General features: G+C 38.3%; 1 protein-coding gene across 3 annotated transcripts; it reads right to left on the reverse strand.

Annotated features, from left to right (window-relative positions):
* Nucleotides 1-1042: 1042 nt before the first annotated feature.
* On the reverse strand, nucleotides 1043-25451 carry lzts1 (leucine zipper, putative tumor suppressor 1). 3 transcript variants are annotated; one of them, XM_079466741.1, is made up of 6 exons: nucleotides 25053-25451; nucleotides 9556-10038; nucleotides 7077-7925; nucleotides 6066-6257; nucleotides 4276-4470; nucleotides 1043-4010 (listed from the first exon to the last, which is right to left on the reverse strand). In XM_079466741.1, the coding sequence occupies exons 2-6, from the start codon at nucleotides 9898-9900 to the stop codon at nucleotides 3423-3425; spliced, it is 2169 nt and encodes a 722-aa protein (XP_079322867.1). In that variant the 5' UTR covers nucleotides 9901-10038; nucleotides 25053-25451; the 3' UTR covers nucleotides 1043-3422. The 3 variants fall into 3 exon arrangements, with proteins under 3 accessions (XP_079322867.1, XP_079322868.1, XP_079322869.1); XM_079466742.1 differs by lacking the exon at nucleotides 25053-25451 and adding an exon at nucleotides 14266-14379; XM_079466743.1 differs by lacking the exon at nucleotides 9556-10038 and having other exon boundaries at nucleotides 25053-25209.

The following is a 25451-nucleotide window of genomic DNA, read 5'->3' on the forward strand; positions in this document are numbered from 1 at the left end:
TAAGTCCAGTTTACTGTAACGTGTAGGTTTAACTACACGTTGTATAGCTAAGCAGTACATTGATTCAAGACTAAAAGCTTTAAAAATAAAAATTATATTTTTTAACCCAATAGAACACTTTATTGAGTTGAGTTCACCTTTTTTAAATGTATTTTTTTCTAGCTGGTCATGCCTTTTATAAGAGACTGAAACCTTTTGGTATTACTGAAGGCCCTAAATAAGAAAGGATATAATATGGAAAAGGGTTGTTATGCATATTTTTACCAGTAGAAGGCAGCATTCGACTAATTGTGCAAATGCATGTTTTGGCAGATGGGATTGACCTTTTGACTTTGTGTGATTCCGTATTTTCGGCGCTAAGTGGCAGCACAGTATAACAAATACTAAGCGCACCTTTAAATACTGCAATACGCTTTATTAAGAGTTGCATGTGACGAAACTAGTCAGTTGCTATTCAACAAGTAAAGAACCACGAATGTGGTGACATTAGACTGATTCAAACCAGATTTTGGACTAGTTTGTTTACATTTACATTTATATATAATGTAAATGTCATATATTGTTGTAAATATTGTTGTTTCTCATCAGTCAGTTGTTTGCAGTATGTTTGTTGTTGGATGCCACCTTTGATAACATGGTAGAAATATTGTTGACCAGGTATGGCTCTTGGTTCAACGCACAAAACTAATATTAATATACTATATATTGAGGGCGACAATATCAATTTACCATGAATTCAAAGATGCCGCTTATTAATAATAAATTATGAGCACAAATGAATTGAATACAAATGTTCTTTCAGTACTTGACCACAGTGTCTTAGGGCTTGACATTGAGATGCCTTGCAAAGACTTGCGGCATATGAACAGGATATATTTCTGTATGCTAAACGATTAATTTATTCCGGTATTCAGAAATACATTCTAGCAGCCTAGTACAGTATATATCCACTGCCGCTTCTATGAGGTTGTTCTGAACTATGCCTCTTAGCAAAGACGATGATACAGTACAAAATGCTGATGATCATCAATTGAAACCACATACAGAAAAACGTACTTTATTTAATCAAAATAAATAAATAAATAAGAAATATACAACACATACATGCATTCAAACGCAAGTCTTGCATCCCACAGCCACCCATCACCATCAAAAATAAGATTATGCAGTTTTTCATTTCTCCAAATTAAGACTCCTGGAAGATCTGAGGATGATAATATAAAAGGCTGCATTCTGGCAAATATTGCATGATGAACAACACTGGGTACCCAATTTGTGAAAACTAAATGTAGCTGGATTTCTGCTGTCCATCTGTCTTTTTGTTTATTATTTCAAGCAGATTTGTTATGTGTGTTATATTTGGCAGCGAAACAATTATAATGCATGAGACTTGACTGTTGTTAGTACAGTAAGTGCTGGAACTGAACTCATTATCTGTTGCTGTAGCATCTCTAGCTATTTGTTGTGTCTTTTGTGTTTGTACTCTGCTATTGTAAGCATCATTGTTGCTAGATGACGATTGTAAACGTCAAGTCTTTTTTTGAGGTGACATTGAATTCGATCTCAAACTGCCGCTTTTATGAAGAGCTAAGGAATATTTCTGTCGCTTTAAGATTAATTTCCTTGTTTTCTGTGAAAGGCTCCTTTAGACTTTTCCAGTGCTGCTCCAATTAACTTATAAAAATACAAAATTGTTTTCACAATATGTTATATTTAGCTTTAATTTCAACTGCTGTATAGAAATAGTTCATTGAAAAGTTTTATTTACTTCCTTCTTTCGGAAAAGGCATAACGTGATGTTTGAATTTCTTTTTATGTACAAGTGGATATATACTGCCAGTTTCCACAAAGACCTAATTTTAAACCTTATATCTGGGTTTTTTCACGTCTTCAAGAACTTGTACAATGATGTTGAATTGAAAAGATTTCAAGCTGTGGCAGGTTTGACATCAAATGCTATTTTTTCATTCCTGTCACCTGTGTGTTACGATGCCAGAAAATGAGTCGTAACATTCAAATTTTCAGTTAACAATTAAAGTTTGTTCTTCAAAACTTTAGAATGGCTATAAATGTAGTATATGTGGACTTTTATTTTGTGAATACAGAAGGCAGTACTAATAATCTCAGTCATAGTTTGTATTCATATATTTTGTAGATTACAGAGGTGACTAAAGGTGTCTTATCTTAACTCGCCTTATATAAAAAAAATTGTCAAAATTGTCACTGCTTTGACAACAAGACTACGACAGCTCTGAACGTTATGGTATGTACACACCAGAAGTGAATTTTATCATTTGAGCGAGTAAATGCATACAAAGTCAATGCAAAGTAGGGATGCACCGATACCAGCATCGGGCCAGATATTAAGCTCATGTACTCGTACTCACTACCTTTTAAACTTCAGGAAGAACTCTGGTTTACAACAGGTAGATTTCAGACTTGTACAGACACTGTAGTGTACTACTGGTCTCTCATATGCTCAAGTGCTTGTTTAAACTCGACTAAACAAGTATTAGCTTTTTTAGATTCACCATGAAGACTGAAGTACTGTATGTAATGGTTAATCTGAACATAAGTGAAGTTTGCATTGTGGAGTGCATCTGGACTGATCTGTGAACAGTGCTTTATCTTAACAACGATTAGTTAACGTCAAGTCATACCATATGAGCTAGATTCCTGTATACACATTCTTTCTATACGCCAGTCTGCCAACACATCGGTGTTCATTTTATAAAAAAGAAAGAGAGTACAAAAATAGCAGTTACAAACAATAATAATAAAAACCTTTCACAACTTTTTGTCGCCCTCTACAGTGAGACCAAATAATTGCTTAAAGGACCAGTCTGTGAAATTCGAGGCTGCAACTTGCTACCAACGGCTCACTCCACCTCTCCCCTTCCTTTCAAAGCACAGGACGACAGGATGGCTGACACAACATAGCGAATTCCATGCAAGGGGACCCACGGTCTATGTAGATAGAAATAGCTCATTCTAAGGTAATAAAAATATATCGCTTCAATATGTAAGGTCTTTATACACCTCTGAAGACATAGTTATGTATATAATATTGCATTTCTATCAATAGATCCCCCGAATAATTACACACTGGACTTTTTAAGGTTTAGGCAAGAAGCACAGATTGCTTGGAGGAATAAGGGGTGGAAAGCCTTTGGTTGGGAATGCACAGATTCATAGAAAGTTGGTGAAAGGGTTTTGGTCGTCTATACAAGTCTTGAGGTTAGAGAACCCGGGACGTCTTGAATAAATCGTCTTTATTCCCTTTATTTTTGCTTTGTAAAATCTGCATTTTGTTTCAGGTGTAACGTGTGCAATCATCCTTTGCCATGTCACATCCTTGAAATGCCCCAAGAACATTGACCTTTGTAAGGTGACTGTGATGGTGTAAAATGAAACACATGACCTCATATCTCAGTTGCTACAATTTTATCAAAGTTCAGATCCGAGCTGTGGCTGTCCATGTCCACGTCCGTCCTGCTGTCCATCTCAGCCGTGAGCTCCCTTAGAATCTTCTCCAGATCTTTGTTCTTTCTGTACATCTGCAGATAGTTGTACTGCAGCTGCTTTTGGTATCTGATTACTTTATCTTTTTCTTTATTCCATGTTTGTCTCTCTTGCTGGAAGCTATTCATCATTTTATTTTTCTTTTGTTTCTCTTCTTTCAGTTCCCCCCTGAGTCTCTCGACCTCCTTCTGTAGAGTATCTATGTCTGCGGTCGCCCCGTTCTGATTCAGCGTTTTACCGGCTCCTGTTCCCTCCTGGTTTCTCGTTTTGGCTTGACCAACTCCGAAGGCCTCAATCCTGGCTTGGCTTATCTTCAGTTTCAGCTGTTGCTCCTCCACCTTGGCTCTCATGGTCATAAAATGCTGCTGCTCCTCTTTTGCCACCGCAAGGTCCTGCTTCATACCTTTGATGTCTGTTTCCAGCATGCTCACCTTCTCCCTGAGGAGGTTGGCCTCGTTTTTCTTTCTTTGGAACTCGTTCTTGCATACCTTTAAACGAAAGTAATTATAAGAGTAGCAAGCTTCAGTTTTGCTTGGAATGTAAAGGGATAGTTGACCCAAAAATGAAAAACCTTTCATCATTAACTCAACTTATATTCCTTTCAGATAAACTATCCCTTTAATCGCAGAAAACAATCGAACATACTGATAAAAATGTATACTTTGGAAGTACTGTGTGTGTTGTTTTGGATACAAGCTTTTGCCAAATATTCTTGGTTGGAAGTAGTTTTTACAGTTTATTTACACCACACACCTCGACCTCAGTGCTTCGCCGGCGAAGAGCTTCTTCAAACTCCTTGTTTTTCTGCTCCATTTCTTCCAGCTTGATTTTAGACACCTTGAGAGTAGCTTTGAGACCGACGATCTCACTCAGTTTGTTGCCGACCTCAGCCTGGGAGTCTCTGAGCTGCTGCTTTAGCAGCGAAATCTCACCTGACTTCTGGCACACCTTAAAAAAATAGCATATATAAATATATGTCGCACATGCTTAAAAAAATCGGTCTGTGCTACGAATAAATGTAATAGTGTAGCACGCGTTCAATACAGTTTGGCAGGTGCATAAGTCATTAGGCTTTAACGTTAGATGTGTGAAGTGGTTGTCATTGCGCTTGTTCATGTGTGAGTTTAACTAATGGCGCACCACTTTTTACTTTCAAATAGACTACTACACAATAATTTTACTGCAGTTTACTGTAGTAAATAAAATTATTTTGGATGCTGCACCCCCAGAGTGACTATCTGTACCAGGGGCGTTTCCTCCGAGGAGGCAAGGGAGGCAGTGTCTCCCCTCCCCCTCGAAATAATCGAATGAGAATATTACTAACAGTTCAGAAATAGAATAGGACAGCGGATATAACGTATTGAGCTAAATATGAGATCAATCAGCGTGTAGAACAGTGTGAAACAGCGCCCCCGCTCGAAAGAAATCCAAAGGGAGACAGCGTTTCTCTTGCCTCCTCTGAGCTCATTGACTTTACATATAACCCCTAAAGCGTGCCGTGAGTTTGAGTGGGGGTAATTGAAAAGAATGGAGAAAAGTCACGTGAGAGGAGGCAATGCCTCCAACGGGCTATGATTGGATTAACTCATCAGCGAGATCCCGCCTTCCTGCTCGTCTTCGTCATTCATTTTAAACTGCGGGCGCTAAATTAGATTGAACGTTAATTAAATTGTTTTATTAGTTGTATTAATCGGAGTTTAGGATTCGTGTCGGAGATAGCGGAGGCAGAGGAGTTATCGATTGTTGACAGAATATTACGTGGTTCAGATTTCTTCAAAAACTTTTGCTTGTGATCAGGCTTGCTCAGGATAGCAGCAAGGCTAAAGTAAGTCACATCCAGCGCCGCCACTCCTACCACGCGAGACGCTTTAGCATCATCGTCAGAGCGCTCGTCTCCTATTCGGATCGACGTAGGTTCGAAGCCCGTGCAGAGCGGGGCGAGCAATTTTAATTTCGGTGCAGCTTGCGATCTGAATTGAAATTTTACTGTTAAACATTGATAGTTTTTTGTTTTGCTACTCTGTTTACTGAAGAAAAGTTTGCACCTTTAAGGGGGGGGGGGGGGGGGGGCATCATAATGGAATTATGCTTAGGGCACCAAAATGGCTAGCAGCGGCCCTGGTCATATCTATTTGATTTGATCTCTTAAATGCTTTGAGTATTTCTGGGACTGCTAATAATTAAATTGATGGTATTGGTAATGATGTTATTCTTATATAGGAAATCCCAAATGTTCCAGAAGAAGATGAAGGTGGTGTTGATGTACCTTTTCCCAAAGCAGGGAAAATAAAAAACTAAAAAAATCAGAAGTACATACTGTAATGAACTTGTAGTAATTAAAAGGAATTTTTCATACATAAACACTGAAATGACAATGGTTTTCTGACAAACGCACTTGTTAATAGTGCAGAGATTAACAAAAATGACATGGATAGAAATCTGCCTCCTCATTTTTTAAGTCCACCGCACACCACTGATCTGTACCTAACATGAATGCACTAGTATCAACATTTTGTCGCCATACCAAGATACAGAAGACTCACCTCCCACTGTGTCTCTTCTAATGTGGGTGCAAGATGTTTTTTCTGGCTCTCGTAGGTACAGAGTCGGCTTTCTGCGCTGTTCCTCTCATGGTTGAGCTGGTCCACCTCCTTCTGCAGACGTTCTTTATCCTGCTGGAGCTGGATCACCTGAAGCTGCAATAACTGCTGGCCTCTTAAAGCCCTCTGGGACACCTGCATGTTACATAAACCATCATTAGGCTCCGCCCACAAACCCTTGACTGACTGCTTTGTGATTTTGTATTTATCAAAGACTTTCAGGGATTATGGGTACAGGTTTGTCTTCCTGTTGTTTTTATACATCAGACATTATATAAACCTCCAGAAAACAAACAATAATAATAAGTAAATGTATACTCCTCAAGATGTGTAAATATTTTTATATATTGTATTTAATTTAGGAAACCAGTGATAATAACATTTCCCAAATTTAAAAAATGTTTATTTTATTTATTTGTTAATCAACTGGTCAGAATAACAATTACACAATGTTTTAAAGGGACAGTTTACCTCAAAATAGCAATTCGTTTTTTATTTATTCACCTTCAAGATGTTCCAAATCTGTATGAATTTCTTTGTTCTGATGAACACAGATAACAATATTTGGAAACATGCTTGTAACCAAACAGTTCTTGGCCTCCAGTAACTACCATAGTAGGATAAATTATATAATATAAATTTGATAAAATATAAATTTCTTTGAACTGTCCCTTTAAGACCCCAAATACCGCAAAGAAAACCTATTCATATTCATATTTAAACAATGCATATTTTTATATATTTAAGAAGATTTTGCTTTAGTCTTTAACATTGATGTTGGGTGACTTTATCACTTCTGAGGTTTGCTTTTGTTGGAATTCAGAAAATACTGAGATTTCATGGCCGCAATACATGTCGAAATGTCAATTATGGGCAAATTTGTTTTACTTGTCTCTTATGTTTTTCCAGAGCTGTATATTATAAACGTTTTTCTATTAGTAAACAGTAGCATACTTGACGTAGTTTTGTAGAACACCGTTGCTTCAGCCCCTCCATCTCCTCTGCGCAGTAGCGTTGCTTCTCCTCAAAAAGCTGACATGTGTCCGACTCTTTCTCCTCGAGACTCGTCTGTAACTCCGCCAGCTCGGTTTCACGTTCCAGAAGTTTCTGCTCCAGCTGCTGTATCAGTGATTCATCTGTCGAGATCGGTGATCGGATACAGCCGCCAGAAGCTGTCGGTTTTGTTTGGCTTTGCTCTGAAATCGTAAATCTGTGTTCCAAAAGCGCCTCTTGGTTTCCAGAGAAGTCAAGCCTCGTCTCGGGGGGCAACGCGGTCAATGCAGCGGCAGTTTTTTCTCTGTTCAGACTCATCGCGGCCACCACGCTTTCACTGAGGACACCAATGGATCTTGTGTTGGCGCAAGTGGATTCTATACTTCTGTTTGTGTCACTGTTCCCATTGACCCAACAGTTTCCACTGATCATATTAGTCCCGCTACACATCCAACTCGAGTTTCCATTTACACCTGTGACACAACCTTGTGAGTTCTGACAAGGATCCACATTGTGGGTCACGCCTGTGTGGCGAACCATGTGACCTGTTGAGGTGCTTAGGTTGTCCATCTGACTGCTGCCGCTGGTGCTGTGGGTGGGCAGACTTGACATCGAGTTACGTCCAGAGTCCGAGAACGTTCCGAAGTTTGTCTCCACTTTTGGGTCTTTGAGGTCTTTGAGTCGGTCTGTGGGACTGATTCTCCTGCCCAGAATACTGCTCAGGTTGTTATGAGTCTCCACCGAGGAACTGCTACTATGGGGAAGGACCGGTTTGAAGGCGGTGGGCCGGATCAAATCCTTCTCTACGCTCTGTGTGTGAGGACAAAGAAAGAAGGAGTTAGTAAGCATGTTTTTTGGGGATTTGAGGCTCATCACATTGGTGGGATGTAGGGATGTAACAATATACAGATATTGATGTTTTTGACGAGTAAATATTTGATGGAGTGTCCACAAGTTTACGTACATACAAGGTGTAAAAGCACTTAGATTTTCTTATAATAGGCTGTATTTATTACCTTACTTCTTGACTGACTCTCAAAAGATTAATTCTATGATTCATCTGTCTAATCCTTTCTGTCAGCCTACTCTGATCTGATTGGTCAGATGGTCTAGTCTTTTATTGGTCTTCTGCATATCGCGCAACAGAATTGAAAATTGAATGTTGGTGGGCACTGCACCAAGTGACGCAAGTCTGACACGGATCTGAAATTAGAACGACAGATGACTTGTTCGTGTCAGTCGACTCCTTTTTTCCGAGCCAATAACTTATACGGATGTTAATCGTTCACTTTTGGCAGACTGGTTAAATTCACACAAAGCAACATTACACACTTCATGAAATAAAATTTTAAGGGAATCATAATCGTTACTCTTTGATATTATGATGAAGACCACAGTAATTGATATCTTCACTTCCTGTCGCTGCTCTGATGTCTCACTTGTAACGTTTGTCTGTAGCTCACCTGCCTGTGAGTATCCCTTACAATTTTAGTTCTATATTTGCCAAATAATATTGACATATTCTCTTACTAAAAACCAACGGTGGAGTTTCCTGTATCATTTTTTTAATACTGCGCAAACGTTTAAACAGTACAGCCAACAGAACATTTATGACCTAATCAAAATGCTAAACAAATATCTTAAGGATTTAGTTATATTTTAAAAATAAAATAGAAAAGTTTGACTGGAAGTGCTGCTGGACCAGTGTTATGTCTTGCAAAGTTGTCTCCTGCGCTTATTTATTTTTTACATGTTTATTCATTCATTATAAAATTACATTCGTTTTTAAACATTTAGGTACAGCAGTAATATCATTATTGTGAATTATATTGGCCACGATAACCGTGTAGAGAAAATCTGAAAACGCGACAGCCCAAGTGTGAACTTCGTTTATGGCAGAACACCGTCCATCATCTAATCTAACGATCAAAAGCTCTTAAGTGAACATCACAACATCAACAAAAAGAGTCTTATTCGTAGTACTTTTATACCCTGTTGGTTTACTTCCAGTTTTTGGAAAACTGATTTCCTTTTATATCAGGGACTTTCTTAAAAGGAGGGGTGGTCGAACCACGCTGCCACTGGACCGACTCTCTGGAGAGATTAAAGCATTCTTGCCTCGCCAATCTGGAGGTTTAATTTAATGGTGCAGACGCTGCTAAACTCTCAGTGAAAGTGTCAAGGGATGGTGGGGATTACTATAACATTAACTATACTTGACTGCTGTCTGACGTTCTGTGATAACAATGCTTTGGAGATGTGGCATCTTTTGAGTTTAATCTGAGAAAAGTAAGCAGATAGTTTTAGTTTTAGTCTACTTGTTTAATTTTAAATTATACAAATGGCAGTTGAATACATTTTATAAAGCAATTTGGATATTTTAGATGTTGAAATGCAAACCATAATTACAATTTTCTGCCTGCCTCTAATTCTAGTTTACCTTTTCTAGTTTCCCAGACAGAGGAACTAATTCTGGTGGCCCTCCATTCCTGTCCATCTCAGCTGATGTTCCTTCACTCTCCTCAGCTGTGTTAATGTTATGGTGACCGGCTCGGGGATTGTTGTTGACCTTGATGTAAAAGAAGTCGTCGTTTTTGCCTGAATGATAGCTGACTTTCGAGTTGTTGTTGCCGCAGTGGTCCTGAGAGAAGCCATACTTCAGAATGCCGTCCAAACTACGGCCTGTTTTCTTAGAATGATGCCCTTTCCTGGGCTTGTGTTCGGAGGCTTTGCAGTGTTTGCTGTGGAGGCTATGGCCTGATATCAAACTGCTGACACTACCCATGTTTCCTGGGACATCTGGAGAAAGCAGGAGGTGGTCGTGGTGGCGGCAGGTGCTTAATTACAGAATTTGTATGACTGTGGATTCTCTGATGGACTCATAGCCTTGTGTGGAGATCCTTCCTATTCCCGTTTGGGAAACCTGGTGAAACATGGATTTTCAAAAATGGTGTGAGATTTTTCCTGTTGTCATTTACATGATATAGTTCTTTGCTGAAGCGGAGTCAGTGTTTACTTTATCTAACGTTCGGGAGGTAAGCAAACAGGAACTTGACAACTTTTTTGTTGACTCTTTGTCCAGGTGGGAGATAATAGGGGAAGCCTAATAACAGTTATCCTTATTCACAATGTTAAAGCCCTTCTGAGCGCAAGCTTTACACAAAACCCCTCCTTTTTGACAAACAATTCTAGGTTCATATGCAAATATTAATGAAATGTGGTAGTGCTCGTAGGTCAGTGGGTCACAATGCACAAAGCGTCTCACCAGGCTATCCTGATATACTTTTTCAATTTGCTGTGATATTGTCTTTATAAACAAACACGTCCTCACATTTTTCCTTATGATAACGCTGATTCTGCATCGAACATCTACTATGGAAGGCCACTGGGGAGAGGAGAGCTGTCAATCAACAGACAGCAGTTCAAGAGAACCAAACGTCTGTCACCAGCTAATCAACTTCTTTTATGATTCATATGCGCCTAAAGCATATATTACACATCCATAATCAACACATCATGCCTTCCATCTGTCTGTTGGAGCAGATAAAGCCGATGGCAAAGGGCCTCGCAAACAAAAGACCTGCCGCGATAGCCACACGTGGCTTTGTACAACTGGCCTAATCGTAATGGCTAAAATGTTAAAGGCTTATTAGCTAAAAAGAAAATGGTTAATGTGCCAGCTGTGTTCAATTAGAAATATCACATTGGATTTAGGAAAACTGTAAATAATGTATCATCTCGTTTGTAATGTTAACACTTTACAGTTTTGCAGGTTGCATTTGTTGACAGTTAGGTAATGCATTGGCTAACAACATGAATTAACACTGAACTAATTTCTAGTTATTAACATTTATTAATCATAGTTCATGTTAACTTCACTATTTAGTCATACAAATATTGACATAATTATTGCAGCATGAACTAACATGAATAATTGTATTTTCATAATCTAACATTTACAAAATTATTAAATGCTGAAAAAATGAACGCTCAATGACTATGTTTACATGCACACCAGTAATGCGATTATTTCTAATAATCAGAGTAAGGACTTGATCGCAGTAACATGTTTACATGCCATGAGAACACCTCTTTGCTCCCGTTTACTTACATTTTATTAATCTGATTATTTGCTATAATACACAGCACAGGGGATGATCTCAGATACAGCAGGTGTGTGACTGGCTATCGTTTTAGTATAGTCTCAGCAAATGCAAAACACTGTTATGTGGACGTATCTTATGGTTATTCGGCTGCGTGATATAGACATGATGTAAAATACCTCTGCAACAGTAGTATACACTGTCATCACGTTCCTGTAGTTTCTGTATGAAGATAAGGACCAGAGACTGCTGACAGCGAGATGTGTTTACGGTAAAATAAATCATGTTTACAATGAATTTGCGCTTAAAATGCATGACAGAAACAAATGCGCAATTTGGTCAGAGCAGCATAAATGCGATTTAAGGTGTTTACATGCCTTCATATTGCGATTTAAACCAGCGTATGCAACATATCTTACTTTGTTTATGCTTACTGCGATTAAGAGCTTCATCACATTATTTAGATCGAATTATTGCATTTAGGTGAGGTAAAGTGTAATCGCAATATTAAAAAAAATCCTATTATAATAGGTAATTGTTATTTCATGTTAGTTAATGCATTTAGTAATGTTAACAAATACAAACTTACTGTCAGGCAGTAAGTGAGTTACTTCTCACAAAATAGTAATTGAGTTAGTAACCGAGTTACATCATTATAAAAGTAACAAATTTCCAGGGAATGTAACTATTGCGTTACCTTTTAAAAAAAACCTGGATAGCGCCAATATTACATTTGTTAAATGAATGAAATGTAAACTAAATAGAATTAATTATTTGTATAAAACATTGTACACTTTTATTGTATGTTGCTGTGGGTCAATGTGAGAAACACCTATTAAATTAAAATTCAAAATTTAACATATCAGTATATTGTTATTGTATTATCATTACTATACTAAAACAATCAAACACAATAGTATAGTTCAGAACTATTTATTATTCAGAACTATTTATTGCACAGACCACAATTGGTCTAAAACTATGCCTTTAAAGTCAAGTACCAACTTCACAACTGCTAGACATACTGTGGGCCAACTGTTCTACTTCTTTTTCGTAGTTTCTTACAAAAGTAAACAGTTTAATGACAAGAAGTGCTCTTTCCAGTATGATAGCGGAACATTAGTTCATGCATAATTTAGAATGCATTTTAGGAGACGGAATATTGAAACATTCTCAGTTATTGTTTGACTGCGGAGTACGATGATTGTTTCACTTTCGCTTTGGATATGTTATAGTTTTGTGTTACAGCATCCCTGCCTCATTCCATCCATTTAAAAAAAGAATCTTTACTTTGCTTCACATTGCCGTGACATAAAGGCAGAATGTAAACAAATCCTCACATAGGCTGTGGCGTCATATGTTTTACTGCACATCATGGATGTATACGTTTTCAGCACATTTAAGTGTGGATTAGCACCATTTGGAAAATACTTGAAAACACTAATGTGGTTTTCAAAGGGAAACGTATGGACTCATGTAAAGGTCTCAGCTACTAATATTATGGCATCATGTGCCGATTTGAGGTGCTTCATTAGATTAGAATTACTTGCCACCGACGTGAAGCCTCTTTCTTCCTGCGCATTAGTTGTACGTTACATACACATTCAATGCAACATCTTGTTGCTCTTTCCATTGCTCTCTGACTCCTAGGCAAGGCATTGGTGTGCTCTCTCTGTGTGACTGTGTTTGTGTGTGAAAACCTGCCCTACTCTGCCTCTGGTTGGCAAAAGATAAAAATGTACTTTACCTAAGCCAATCATCATCGGTATGCGGTTATCTCCGAACTCCACTCCCACACACACACCAATCAAAATCAGTGGGAAAAAAGTGCTTTCCTTTGGAAGCCTGCTCGGATGAAACTGCTTCAGTGAGCTCAGTTATAGTAACGCTGCATTATATGGTCAGTTGCTGTTATAAACGCCGTTTATTTATAACACCATAATTCCCATCACTGCAAATGCATCATGTATTAAAGAACTCTGATGCAAATCTTATTTACACACTCAGAAGTGTCAGAAGGATGGTATTCCCTTAACTACCCAAATATCATTCATGGCTTTATTCTGCATTTGCACTACTTTGCACTCTATATCTTTTAAAGGTAAATGATAGAACGAAAATGAAAATTCTGTGGTCAATAACTCGCTCTCTAGTTGTTCCAAACCTGTACGAATTTCTTTGCTTTTGTTTTGATTTGGCCCCAGGACTGTTTACTGTCCTACATTCTTCAAAATATCTTCTTTTGTGAACAACAGAACAAAAAAGTTATAAATAAAAATGTCCTACTATGGTAGTCAATGGGGACCAAGAGCTGTTTGGTTCTAAGCATTCTTCCAAATATCTTTCTATGTGTTCATCAGAACAACTCGAATGGTGAGTAAATGTTGTAAATGTTGACAGAATGTTTATTTATGGGTGCACCGTTTCTTTACAAACACATCAGCAGAAAGAGCTAAAGTCTACAGACAGCCCCGTGTCGATCCTCACCAATGAAAAGCGATCTTATCTGAGTCTTTGTTTAACAGAGTCAGACACATTTTCTCAAGGCATGCCAACCAATGATGTAATGCTTGCCATTTTGTTTTTTTACACAGCTTTAAATTAATGACAGCACTCATTATTATGAATTCACACGTCCTGTCGCACACAATATATGCAGCTGTCGGTTATTATAAATGCAATAAAACACAGTTAAATAACTCCCATTAATCATTAGAACACAGGGAGTTTTGACTTGGTTCGCACGTGTCATTATTCATACTTTTTGACAGTTTTCGGTACATTGTGAAAAGCATATTGCAATCTGTATCCATTGCTTATTATTATTGTACTAATGCAAGCAGTTGCATTTATTGAAATGTCCAAAACAAGCAGCAAATGTACACTATGCTTGGCCATCGCATAGGACATCACTTCCAACCATGTGCAGCAGGTAAACAATCCCACTTGGACTCCATTCCTGCCTTCAATAAACTAAAATCACTTATCTTCACTCAAGTTCAAAGGCTTTCTTACAAGAATATAATGGATGATATAAAGAGACTTACGGTCTGAGCAAAATAAATCCACTGACACGTCCTGAATCAAATCTCCTTCGCATGCTCTCCACAGCCATGCATTTGCGAGTCAGTGTTTGTCCTTGAGTGAACCAGTCACTGAATACTCCAGACTGCAGTTAGACAAGAGCAAACCATGCAAAAGGGGGCGGATCTTATTACCGTTCAGCTCCCCGGAGTTTTTTTTCTCTACGTTTTTGTTTTTTGGATAACTGACATGTAAACGTTGCTTGGAGACGGGAACCCGGGGTCTCCTGGGACAAGGAGGGGGCAGAGACCATTACACCTCTTTACATAAGACGTGTGCCACTAAAGAGATTAACTCACTGCTGTTCACAATGGGCTGCATGAACCCCTCCGTCAAACACACACACTTTCCCTCTTCCTCCCTCGCTCTTTTTAATACACACACACACACACACACACATCTAAACCTAACATAATAAAAAACACACAATACACACAGATGCTCATATTGAGAGATTTTCACAATCGTACATTCATATAAGTTTTTCTCTCACGCTCTTGACTTTACATAAACTTCTATTGTTTTTAAACTGACCTCATGAGTTTTTCCTTCAAAATGTACATATAATATTTATTAAACCATTCTCTAATAGGAGCTATTGGCTCGTCCCCAAAACAGGTGATTTTAGGATTTACTAACCTCCCGAGAACATTTGCACCCACAACGTATAGGCAAAACCTACGCACACACTCGCTTTCCTCCCCGCTGACTCACTTTACCCCTCCTCCTCCTCCTCCAAACTGCCCTGCACCCACTCTGAACAAACACCCCTCCAGGAGAAGACAGAAGAGCTTGATGTTCTCTCGCTCCGCCCGTGTCTTTGTCCGCTGAAGTGTGCCTGCTTTGTGCGAGGTTCAGTGAACTCTAGCATTTATTTAGGCTGAGTGCTGCGTTTACACCATAAAATAAATGATGCGCTAACAACCTCTCAAAAGAAGTGCGTGTTCACATAATGTGAGCAACGTTTCTTTTTGTCCAGCTGTTTTACGTTTACAGGATCAATATTCAAATGGGGAGGCAAGTCAATATTTAATAGCCTTAGAAATGGTTTAAATGACCCTTGTGAGTTTTTTTTTAGGACTAGAGAGTCACAAGTACAAGTGGCTCTTTCGCTTGTAAAGAGTCAGTCAGTGTTGATGATATCTGCAAGAAAACTATGAAGTGATAAAGTGATAGTTCACCCAAAAATTCTGTTATCAGTTACTCACCCTCTCGTCATTTCAAACCTTTATGACTTCAAAAGAAGATGTTTTGAAAAAATATGGTATGCGAACAGCACTGGCCCTCATTCACTTATATCATATGGACACAAAGCGAATGCAAGTCAATGGGGGTCGGTTATCAACATTCTTCAAAATATCTTCTTTTGTGAGGGTGAGTAAATGATGATTGCATTTTCATTTTTGGGTGAACTATCACTTTAACAAAAATATAATTATCATGCTCTTAGCATAGATGTGTCTTTTTTGCTTTGTTCGCAGCATTTTTGTATCTAGCAGAAACTAGCATACGATAACCTCAACAGTTGTACGAATCTCGAAAATCTTAGATCTTTTGTTTCCAAAAAACACCTCTGGTTAAAAATATCTACACATTGAAGTAAACTCAATTTCATAAAAAACATTACGCAGCGATTGCTTTTCACCCAGCTTTCCGCATCTGTGTACCGCACGTTCATGCGAAGCGCAACTTCAGCACCATTGGGACAAGAACAAAGAGAGCAGACTTTCAGATAATCAATCTGGCCGTGAAACTCTATCCCAGCCCTGCGGATGCGCCCCTTTTGTCCGAAATACCAAGGTTGGACTCGCTGTGCTGTTGGGAACAAATCGGATTCGCAGGGTTGACACGACTCTGCAAAAATAAAACACTTAAACGTTCCTAAATGCTAAATATAAGTGAGTAGGTTATATTTGTAAACATTAGCATGGTTCGGCTAGCCAAGTATTCATTTCACAGCTGCCCTACAAGGTATTGTTTTGGGGGTGAACTTTGTTACAGCAAGACAACAGCAGACGACATGTATTGATTTTTCAGATTCTAATTGTAAGTGCTTAGTGAAGGGATCAATGTAATCAATATGTAAAAACAGGCAGTAGCCCTGGACAATGGACTGGCGCTTTTGCGAGCGTGCAAGGAATCAAAGGTCGCCCAGTCTACGGCTGTGGCCCCTTGGGACACGGGGCATAGACGGCATTGAATATGTTTCCTTAAATTATGAATGTGGATTCAAGTGGTCTAGGAATTCCAAGGGGATATACTGTTTAATATGGTACCTTTCTAAGAAACTGATGGGGAGGCAGTCTAATAATGAGAGATGCTTATGTGCATAATGTCAGGCAGTTCTGGGTAGGGCACTTTGATTAATGACACCTGGAGTTGGATGGAGCTCTGAGTTTCAGGTCATGTCCATGCAAATACGTTTTGGCCTTCCATCCACACAGAGATGGCATTTTTGTCAACAATGGAGGCTTTCGAAAACAATGACTAGCTTTTGTCATATGATGGAGTTGTTTTAGACTATGTTTTTGTTTTCATAATGCTCTTCGTCCACAATGAAACGTCTGAAAACGCTTGCATCCAGGCAACGTTACTGCGCATGTGTAAAACCTAAGACACATCAGCCTCTGTCATTTCTGTCAGATGTTAGGTTCTTTTTAGGTTCTTTCCGCATTATTATGCACGGCAACGTGGAACAAAGACACAGAGGTTTTTTTATGTATGGACAAGAGGTAGGGATGTTTGCACGAACTGACATTAATGCTATCAAACTAGAAAGCAGCCAAAACAACAGCGTCACATGACGAAAAACGCGTCGTCGTTTTCAAACCCCTCCGATTTCCTCATCCATGCTACAACGTGAAAGTGATGTTTTCAAATGTATCCACTTTCGGGTGCGTTTTCAAAAAGCTCATGGAAACATGGCAAAAAAGTTTTAGTATGGCCGAAAGACCAAAACGGATAGAAAAAGATGCGTTTTCAAACTAAACGCATGGACAAGTGTGCTGACTCTCAAGTGTGCAGTAACTAACTTACATACTGTGTTAAAACCTTTTAAAAATGATTACACTCTTTTCAATTGAAATCAGGTCAAGCAAAAATCCCATTTGTCTAGAGAGCCTATTTATTTCCATCCCTCCACTCAGCTCTTGCCCACATCATTATTTATGAATGATTTTTAATGCCGATATAAGAGCTGACACTCTGCACTCACAAACAATATCTTTTAAACCTAATTTCAGATGTTGGCTTTTGTAACCTTTCTACTTGGTGCAACTTTAGATGGAGCCACCATTGTATTCACCTCGCAGTGATTTACAAGTGATTTACAGTTGTATTGGGAATATGTAGTGTAGACTTCAGAGTCGGCGCTTTGACACTTTATGCTCTCGGCTGTCCTTCCATTGTTGCGAGAGACAGATGAGAACGATATGACCTAATCATACAGTCAATGAGCTTAGCGCAGTGGGGGCCGCGACAGAGGGGCCACGTGCGTATGCGGGACGAGCCACAGCTAATACATGCTTAGATGTTATTGAGGTGGAAAGTCGAGCTGCTTTAATTGGCCATGAAAGACCTTTGTCACAGACAGCGGGCCTCTTTTGAGTGTGTGGGTGTGTGTTGAACTTGCTTGTCATTCTGTACGGGACAAAGACACCCTGTAAGAAGTGTGACCAGCAGACGTTGTCCGACGCATGGCCAATCCATTACTGCATATATGAGACCCGAGAAAAAGACCGTTGTACTGTAAGAGATTTACTGCGGTCTAAACAAAGCATACAGTGCTGCACCACACCTGGAAGTGCCAGATGGCACACGCACACTTGCATCTGCACTCTTAGGATCTTCTCTCCTGGACTAAAATAAGTTGCTTTATCATGATACTGTATCTATGCTGTTTAAACATAATTTTGGACTACAGCATCTGCTTTGGAGTGAAGTATCTTTAATGGAATATATTAAGCATTTGTAGACTTATATAAAAACAACTGTTATATAACAACAATAGAAACCTAGTTTTTTTGAAGATTTGAAATTTCCTCTCCTAAAAAAAGGAGAGGCAACCACTGGGTGGTGTGAAATCCCTTAGCTTGGTCTGCACCTAAAAAGCAGTTACAATGTTATTACAATTACAAAATTAAAACCCAATTAGATGAAATATTGTTACATCAGGGAAATCATGTGCAGTTTTATAGCTTTAAATCAAAGTTTCATGCTTGATGCAGCGTACTGTGTTGTATATGTAGCGTTTCTTTTGTTATTTCACAAAAATAATTTAGCGTCTTAAACAGCAGCTGTATTAAATACTGTAAGTATGAATATCATTCAATCTCCGCATTCGAAAAAGTATTAAGTCAATTTAAAATACTTTAAATTACCAATCAGACTGGATTTCCATAAAATATTGAACACGTATTAGACTTAGTAGTCAGACCTGTCTGTCGAGTTTTGTGCAGCTGCTGTGAATATAATGAATAAACTGGACCGCAGTCCAGTCTGAGCGTCCCGTGGGGATAATGTTGTTTCTCAACCACACAATCGCTATGTGCCATTAAATCATTGTAACGCTGTATCGTCCCAGCAGTCTGTGTAAGTCACATGTGCTAATTGTCTGAACCGATCGTAACTTAATGAACTAGAATGAATTCATAGTGACATTAAAAAGAATTATGTGACATACGCTACAAACTGTAGCTTGCATCTTCTCCTCCTGAACTGCAGACGGTGGTAGGGAGCAAATGGTTTTGAACTCAATTTAACTTAATTTAGTTTAAACAAACGTATATTGTCTTCATATCTCCACACTTTTGCGTTCCTTACGAAGGGGGACTGTTTGCTTTGCATATTTGTTTGTTTTATTTATTTTTGACAATGCCAACTTGTGGAACCGCTAGTTAGCACAAACAATTACGATGTGTATTGAGCAATAAGCATGGCACACAAAAATATTGGAGAGTAGAACTATTTCTAAACTATTATTGATACTTTTTTAAGTCCAGTGTATTAAATTTAGCAGCATCTAGTGGTGAGGTTGGGAGTTGCAACCAATGGCTCACTCCAACCCTCCCTTTCAAAGCACTATGGAAGCTCACACAGGACTAAGATGACGTCATGTTTGATTTGTGATGTTTTCGCTTCTTTGCCGAAGGAGATAATGTATTTATGGAACGACTTCTGTAGAGCAGTTTGTCTGTTTAGGGCTACTGTAGAAACAACGGGGGCGAATCCCATTTAAGGGGAAATGCTGTGTATGTAGATAGAAATAGCTAATTCCAAGGTAATAAAACATAACGCTTCTTTATGTAAGACGTACAGTAGTTATCTGTATAATATTGCATTTCTGTCAATAGGTCCTTCAACAAATTACACACTGGACCTTTAAATAAACCATTTACATTTGACCCCGCCTTTGTCGCTTCATTTGCCATTGTTTATTTGATAATTATACTTGGTTTATTGCAGTGCATGTTGGGATTGTTTTATCCCCGAATGATGTGTGCAGTTACTATCTTAATCTATGATACTTTGAAATGCTGTGTTGAAACAGAGCAAATATTTGGGGCTTTTTTTACTAACTTTGGCTTTATTTATCTTATACCAAATAAAATCCTTGAATGCATTCTCCATTTTAATCTACATGTGTAATAAACTAATGTCATTGGAAGCATTATTATGCAGTCTTATAGATCCATCCATCATTTAGTCAGGGTTTCTTAATTGGTGGTATATTGTGTGCAGCTGCTAAGGGTCTGTGGGGGAAAGTCTTGTTAGCCATTTCTTTTTGTTGACCAGCAGATGTGATCTTATCATTCCTCATCAGGAAAAACTGAACGTAATGGCCATCTGGATGTCAACCTTTGACAATATCCGAAGCATTGGAGACATTGGGAGGTGTCCCCCGGCTAATATCCCCCCATTAGCTTGCAATTTGTGTGTAATCAGTAGCTGCTTTTACAGGCAACAGGATGGTTGTTTTTAGTCGCTTCTCCATGTTAATCGTTGTATCTCATGATGCACTAGTTACTTTTTCAGACAGTGTTGAACTTGAATGAACTTTACACTTTATTAAGTTTTTGCCGTACAAGACATAATTTGAAGAATGAAAAAAAAATGTAACAGTTGCTAATGTGGTGTCAGAGGAAAATGCTGTCACATGACCTTTCATTAAGCCCAGCCTTTAAAACCTTTTTGGCCACTCCTACTTTGGTGGCCATATACAGAGCCATTGCGGGAGAGAGTTGCGTCAACTCCTCTGACTCCAATTGAACAGTTTTTTTCATAGCAATGGCGGAACATGGAGGCTCTAAAAAGTTCCCGGAAGTAGCTAGTAATGCATGGAGCTTCTTATTAACAAACCAACTGAGGTTAACTTTTAAAAGTCATATAATGAATAAAACAAATTAAGAAATAAAGAATTTAAAGAAAAAACATAATTTCCTAGAACCATCTGACGGCTCCATGAATCATGTGACTTGCGACAATTAAGTCAATGATATAAAAAATTCAGACTTTAGAGACATTAAGTTGTCGAGGAATCAACTCTTTTGGAGTCGACTCCCCATCCCTAGACTATACTTAGGTCGCTCAATATCAACGTTACCACCACCAAGCCTCCGACAACTCTTTCAAACTTTATTAAAGATGTGTTCCCTGGTAAGTAAATACTATGTGAATTAATCTGCATCTACGTTTTAAGAGATTGGTGCCCATGTTGCATTCTTTGTGAGCTATATGCGTGATGAAGTCTAACATCTCCGCCAAAGGAAGTAGTCGCTTTTAGCAACTTGTTAGCAACCGCTGAAAATATTAAGAGGTTTTGTTAGCTACAGACCTTATTTCGGGCAATTTACCAAAAACCCATAGACTTAGGAGTGATGGAACCGGAGTCCAAATATGCAAACTCGGTTATGGGGTTTGCATACATAAATGTGTCATTTCTGCGGCTCCCTATTCCCATCAGGTAAAACATTCGTTTAAAAATTGTTGGATGTTGTCAGAGTACCCAGATAGAGGATACATTTGGTAAAAATGTTGAGAAAACTCGTACCTGGTTTCACAGACAAGGCGTATCTTAAAATAGGACTATCTATGCCTTGGATGAATTATGATATTTCAATTGCTTTTATAAAAATGCCTTAGACAAAAACGTTTCTGATGTGGATCTTGAGACAAAACAATGGTATTGATATATTTTAAGATATGTCACGGCAAGTTATTTTCAGTTAAGACTGCTGAAACATTCACTTTAGTATGGGATTAGCCTTGTCTGTGAAACCTGGCCTAAATTTTTGTCTAAATTATAATTTTTTTTCATTTATTTATTCTTTATTTATTATTAATCTTGGCAAAAATCTAAATGCTTTATTCTTATGAAATAAGAATGTTTCAGACTTTGAAAGCAGATAGTAGTAGGAAGCAACAGTAACTAAGGTGCAGGGCGGAGCTAAGCGAGACGTCAACTGGCATAACAGAAAACAAATACATTCTGACCAATCAATTAATTTCAGAACATAAAACCTACCTTAACAGTAAAGAGAGTAGATACTTTCATTCTAAAATGCATTAAGCATTCAATATACAACTACAAGTTGCCATGGTAACAATAAATGGCAGGTATTTTGTAGTCCATTATTGATGGTTTGGAATTCCAGGAAGAGCACTTATCCGTGAAATCAGTTCCGCCCGTCCGGTGTGAGATAATTAGATTGTACATAACGAAAGGTTACAGAAACATTTAACGCAAGATGTTTATTTTTGTTTCTAAATTAGACTCGTGCACAAAGTGATAGTGACACGCACACTTTGGCATGACAATTTTCAAACTCAAGCTCTCAGTCAAACTGAACTCGCATCTGGAGCAATAGGGAGTAAAGGCACTCTTGAAATAAGAACTCTCGGTGTGAAGGAGGGAGGCATTACAGTGATGGAGTGAATAATTCAAAAGGAAGGACGTCTCCACCTCCGCCATCAATCAGAGTTCTCTCCAACACCCTCTTACCACTTTCTGACCTACTCTATTATGCACGGGGACCACTTAGACTGCTTAAATGATACGCCCTATTTAGAAAGTTAGACTTGAGTTGTAATTGCACAGAGGAGAAATTTAAAAGTGAGTGTTTTTTGTTAAGACACCCGAAATTATTTAGGCACATTTTTTTTATGTAGGTAAAACCCTGTTATAAGCATTCCTCCAAATATCTTTCTCTGTGTTCATTAGAACAAATACATGTATACAGATTTGGAACAACTCGAAGGTGAATAAATGACTTTTGGGTGAACTATCCCTTTTAAAATGGCCAGTGAATTGAATTTAAAAAATATATTTTCATTTTCAGCAACGCTATTGTAAATTTGTAGACTTAAAATGTAGACTCAATTATTTGAAGAATGTTATAAAAGGAGTTCGGAGACGTCCATCGTCTCTTTCCATTATCGTATTTCTGCTTTGCTAGGAAATGATCGGATGTCATCCGGCATCAAGACTCTTGTCTCTGATTGATCTCTGTTGTCTGGCTCCTGGTACCGTCAAAGATTTTTCTGAAAGCTTAGAAGCCTCTGGAATCAGTCCAAAAGCTCTTTTAGGGCTCCGTGTATCTGGGAAATATACTCTCCATGTCATTTTCATGAAATATTCACAGTTATGCTCTCCTCTCTGAGGAAGCTCGGACAGATAAAGATATCACAATTCCAAATGTTCATTTGTAGATATTTGAAGATGCCAGGGACCCTCGTGAACCTTCGATGACGGAGCAGAAAGCAGCTCATTTCGTGAACGTGTAATCTAGGTTAGGAGACCACTCATTACGATGGAAGACATTGACTTGGAGAACTACATGATTTTCATTGAGTCATAGTTTGTCATGAGGAAAACATGCAACCCCAGGCAAACTATAATCTGTGGTTATGAAAAAAGTTTGTTTTTAGTAGACAGGTGATTCTGACACCACACCATTTTGTGTAAACAGACCTACTATTCCAGAGAAACTGGAAATTGTTTTACAAAATACACTCAGAAAAGCCACCTTTTTATCCTAAAGGGTTGGTATCAAAACAAACGGCACTCATTGTACTACCAGATCCTTTTTTAGAAATAAAAACACCTTTGATTCCTCTATGGAAAGATGACAGCTTGTTGAGAGCTCTAGTACTCCACACTGGACCAAATCTCTCACCCACACAAGATTTCGTAAGCACACACATGAGTCATTTTTGGAGGCCAGCACGAACATGTTTCTGTCTTCAAAGGATTACTGCACACAAATCAAATACCAGTTTTAATATCTCTCAACATTTTGAATGCTGTAAGTTGCCAAAGAGGCAAAAAAACATTCATGAGATCATGTTATGTTCTGTATTTTTAGTAGTGGCACATAATGTTGTTGACAACGGCTTAAGCTGGAGGGAACGTGCACCATATTGAATTATTGATCTTTTTTACACTTAGAGGAAGAAAAACAGGTGTTTACAAGAAATGCTGCCTGGCTGTGGGATTCTACTCAAAGGGGTCGGCATGTGGACAGGGGAGTGAACCTTCTTGGACCAGAAATCCCTGCGTAATATATTTAACCAAGCGTACAGTAACTGACCCTCTTTAAGGAACAGTACATTAAAAAAGGATAGTTCTTTTACTTTATTTTCATTACAACACTTTATTATTTCTTTGAAAAACGGAAACAATAATGTCTGAGCTTTTTTCCGTACAGCTAATTTTCATGCTATTTTTTAAGCTTTTTATCATTCTGCCTATGCCTATATACAAGTTTGGAACATGAGGATGAGTACATAACAAACATTTTCATTTTTGAGTGAACTATCCCTTTAAGACAGCATGACAAACTTATTCAGTCAGGGTGAAGCCGAACGCCAACTGTTTCTCCCACAGAGACAAAAATAAAAAAAAACAAGGAAAGAGGAAGCTTAGTTTAACGGTTAGGATAACTTGATCACAGCCAGAGTGTTTGTGTGTCCAACAAGCAACGGCAACATAAGTGTGTTCATCTTTGCATACACACACCCACACATGAAACATATCTGTAACTGTAATGTCATAACATGTTGTCATGGTTTTACCTAAAAGCGATAAATGTACTGATTTAACGATCCCGTATTTCCTCATGCTTGTGTATCTGAACTTGTCTTGGCATGTATGGTAAAAACAGTGTTGTGTGTGTGCATTGTTAGTCTGTAGATTCTTTGAATTCAGCGAGACAGGACAAGACATGCTCACTTAACTGTTTGGTGACATTATTGCAGTCACAGGTTATTGCAGTCACAGACTGACTTCTAAACTTCTTAACAATGAAAAGATGGAGTATTAATGAGTAATAATAAAGTATTTGCATATCATCACACAGGTGTTACAAAAATATATGAAATGTTAGATGACTGAGAACAGTAGACTGATGTGGAGACACAAGCAAAAAAACGCTAATATGGTTAAGTGAGACATAAAAAAGTACTTTCCTCACATAATGCATTACTGTTCCTGTATCTGTGTGATAAATGTGTCAAACCGTAAGATATAATATCAGTGCACTAGTTTGTCTGTGGAGTAATGGACTCAGTTAGTTAGAAAACATTGCAAATAACCTTTAAAATGTTGGATATATAACAGTGTGCATGCTAAAATCTCTTATATTTTGATCATACTGTCATGATAGTTCCACACATAAAGTAACTAAACATAATAAATCACGGATCATTTATCCTGAATCCACTAAAACTACATCTAAAATCAAAGGTGACTCACCATGATTCATGTTTCTTCTGTGTGTCTTTGCTCTTCACATATTTAATTTCCAGGGTCTGCTCAAATGAAGGAAGAGAACAGGAGCTACATGCATTATTTCGTCAATGTCCGCTGGCTTGTTCTTTCGCTCTTCAGTGCTGTGGGTTGAGTCTCCACTGACTGCCATGATGTGGGTGTTTTGTAAAACCCTCCCTCTCTTTTAACTCTCTTTCATTTTACACCTTGCTTTTTCTAGCTTTTGCCTGTCCTGCTTCAGACGTCTCATTTCAGAACAAGTTCTTGTCCCATGATTCTGCTTGATTTTCGCAATATTATATAGTGCAATCTAGAACTGTTATATAATGTCATCTCACCTATCTCACACACGCGTACCTGCTTCATTTGTCCCTGTCCTGGCAT

The sequence above is a fragment of the Barbatula barbatula genome, assembly GCF_947034865.1.
Source record: "Barbatula barbatula genome assembly, chromosome: 11".
In the NCBI taxonomy this organism is placed as follows: Eukaryota; Metazoa; Chordata; class Actinopteri; order Cypriniformes; family Nemacheilidae; genus Barbatula; species Barbatula barbatula.

Coding starts and splice junctions, on each gene's coding strand:
- lzts1 (XM_079466741.1), bottom strand. CDS start 9,900: ATGGGTAGTGTCAGCAGTTTGATATCAGGCCATAGCCTCCACAGCAAA. Junction 4,471..6,065: donor TAGAAGAGACACAGTGGGAG/GTGAGTCTTCTG, acceptor TATTTTTTTAAG/GTGTGCCAGAAGTCAGGTGA. Junction 4,011..4,275: donor GGCGAAGCACTGAGGTCGAG/GTGTGTGGTGTA, acceptor TTTCGTTTAAAG/GTATGCAAGAACGAGTTCCA.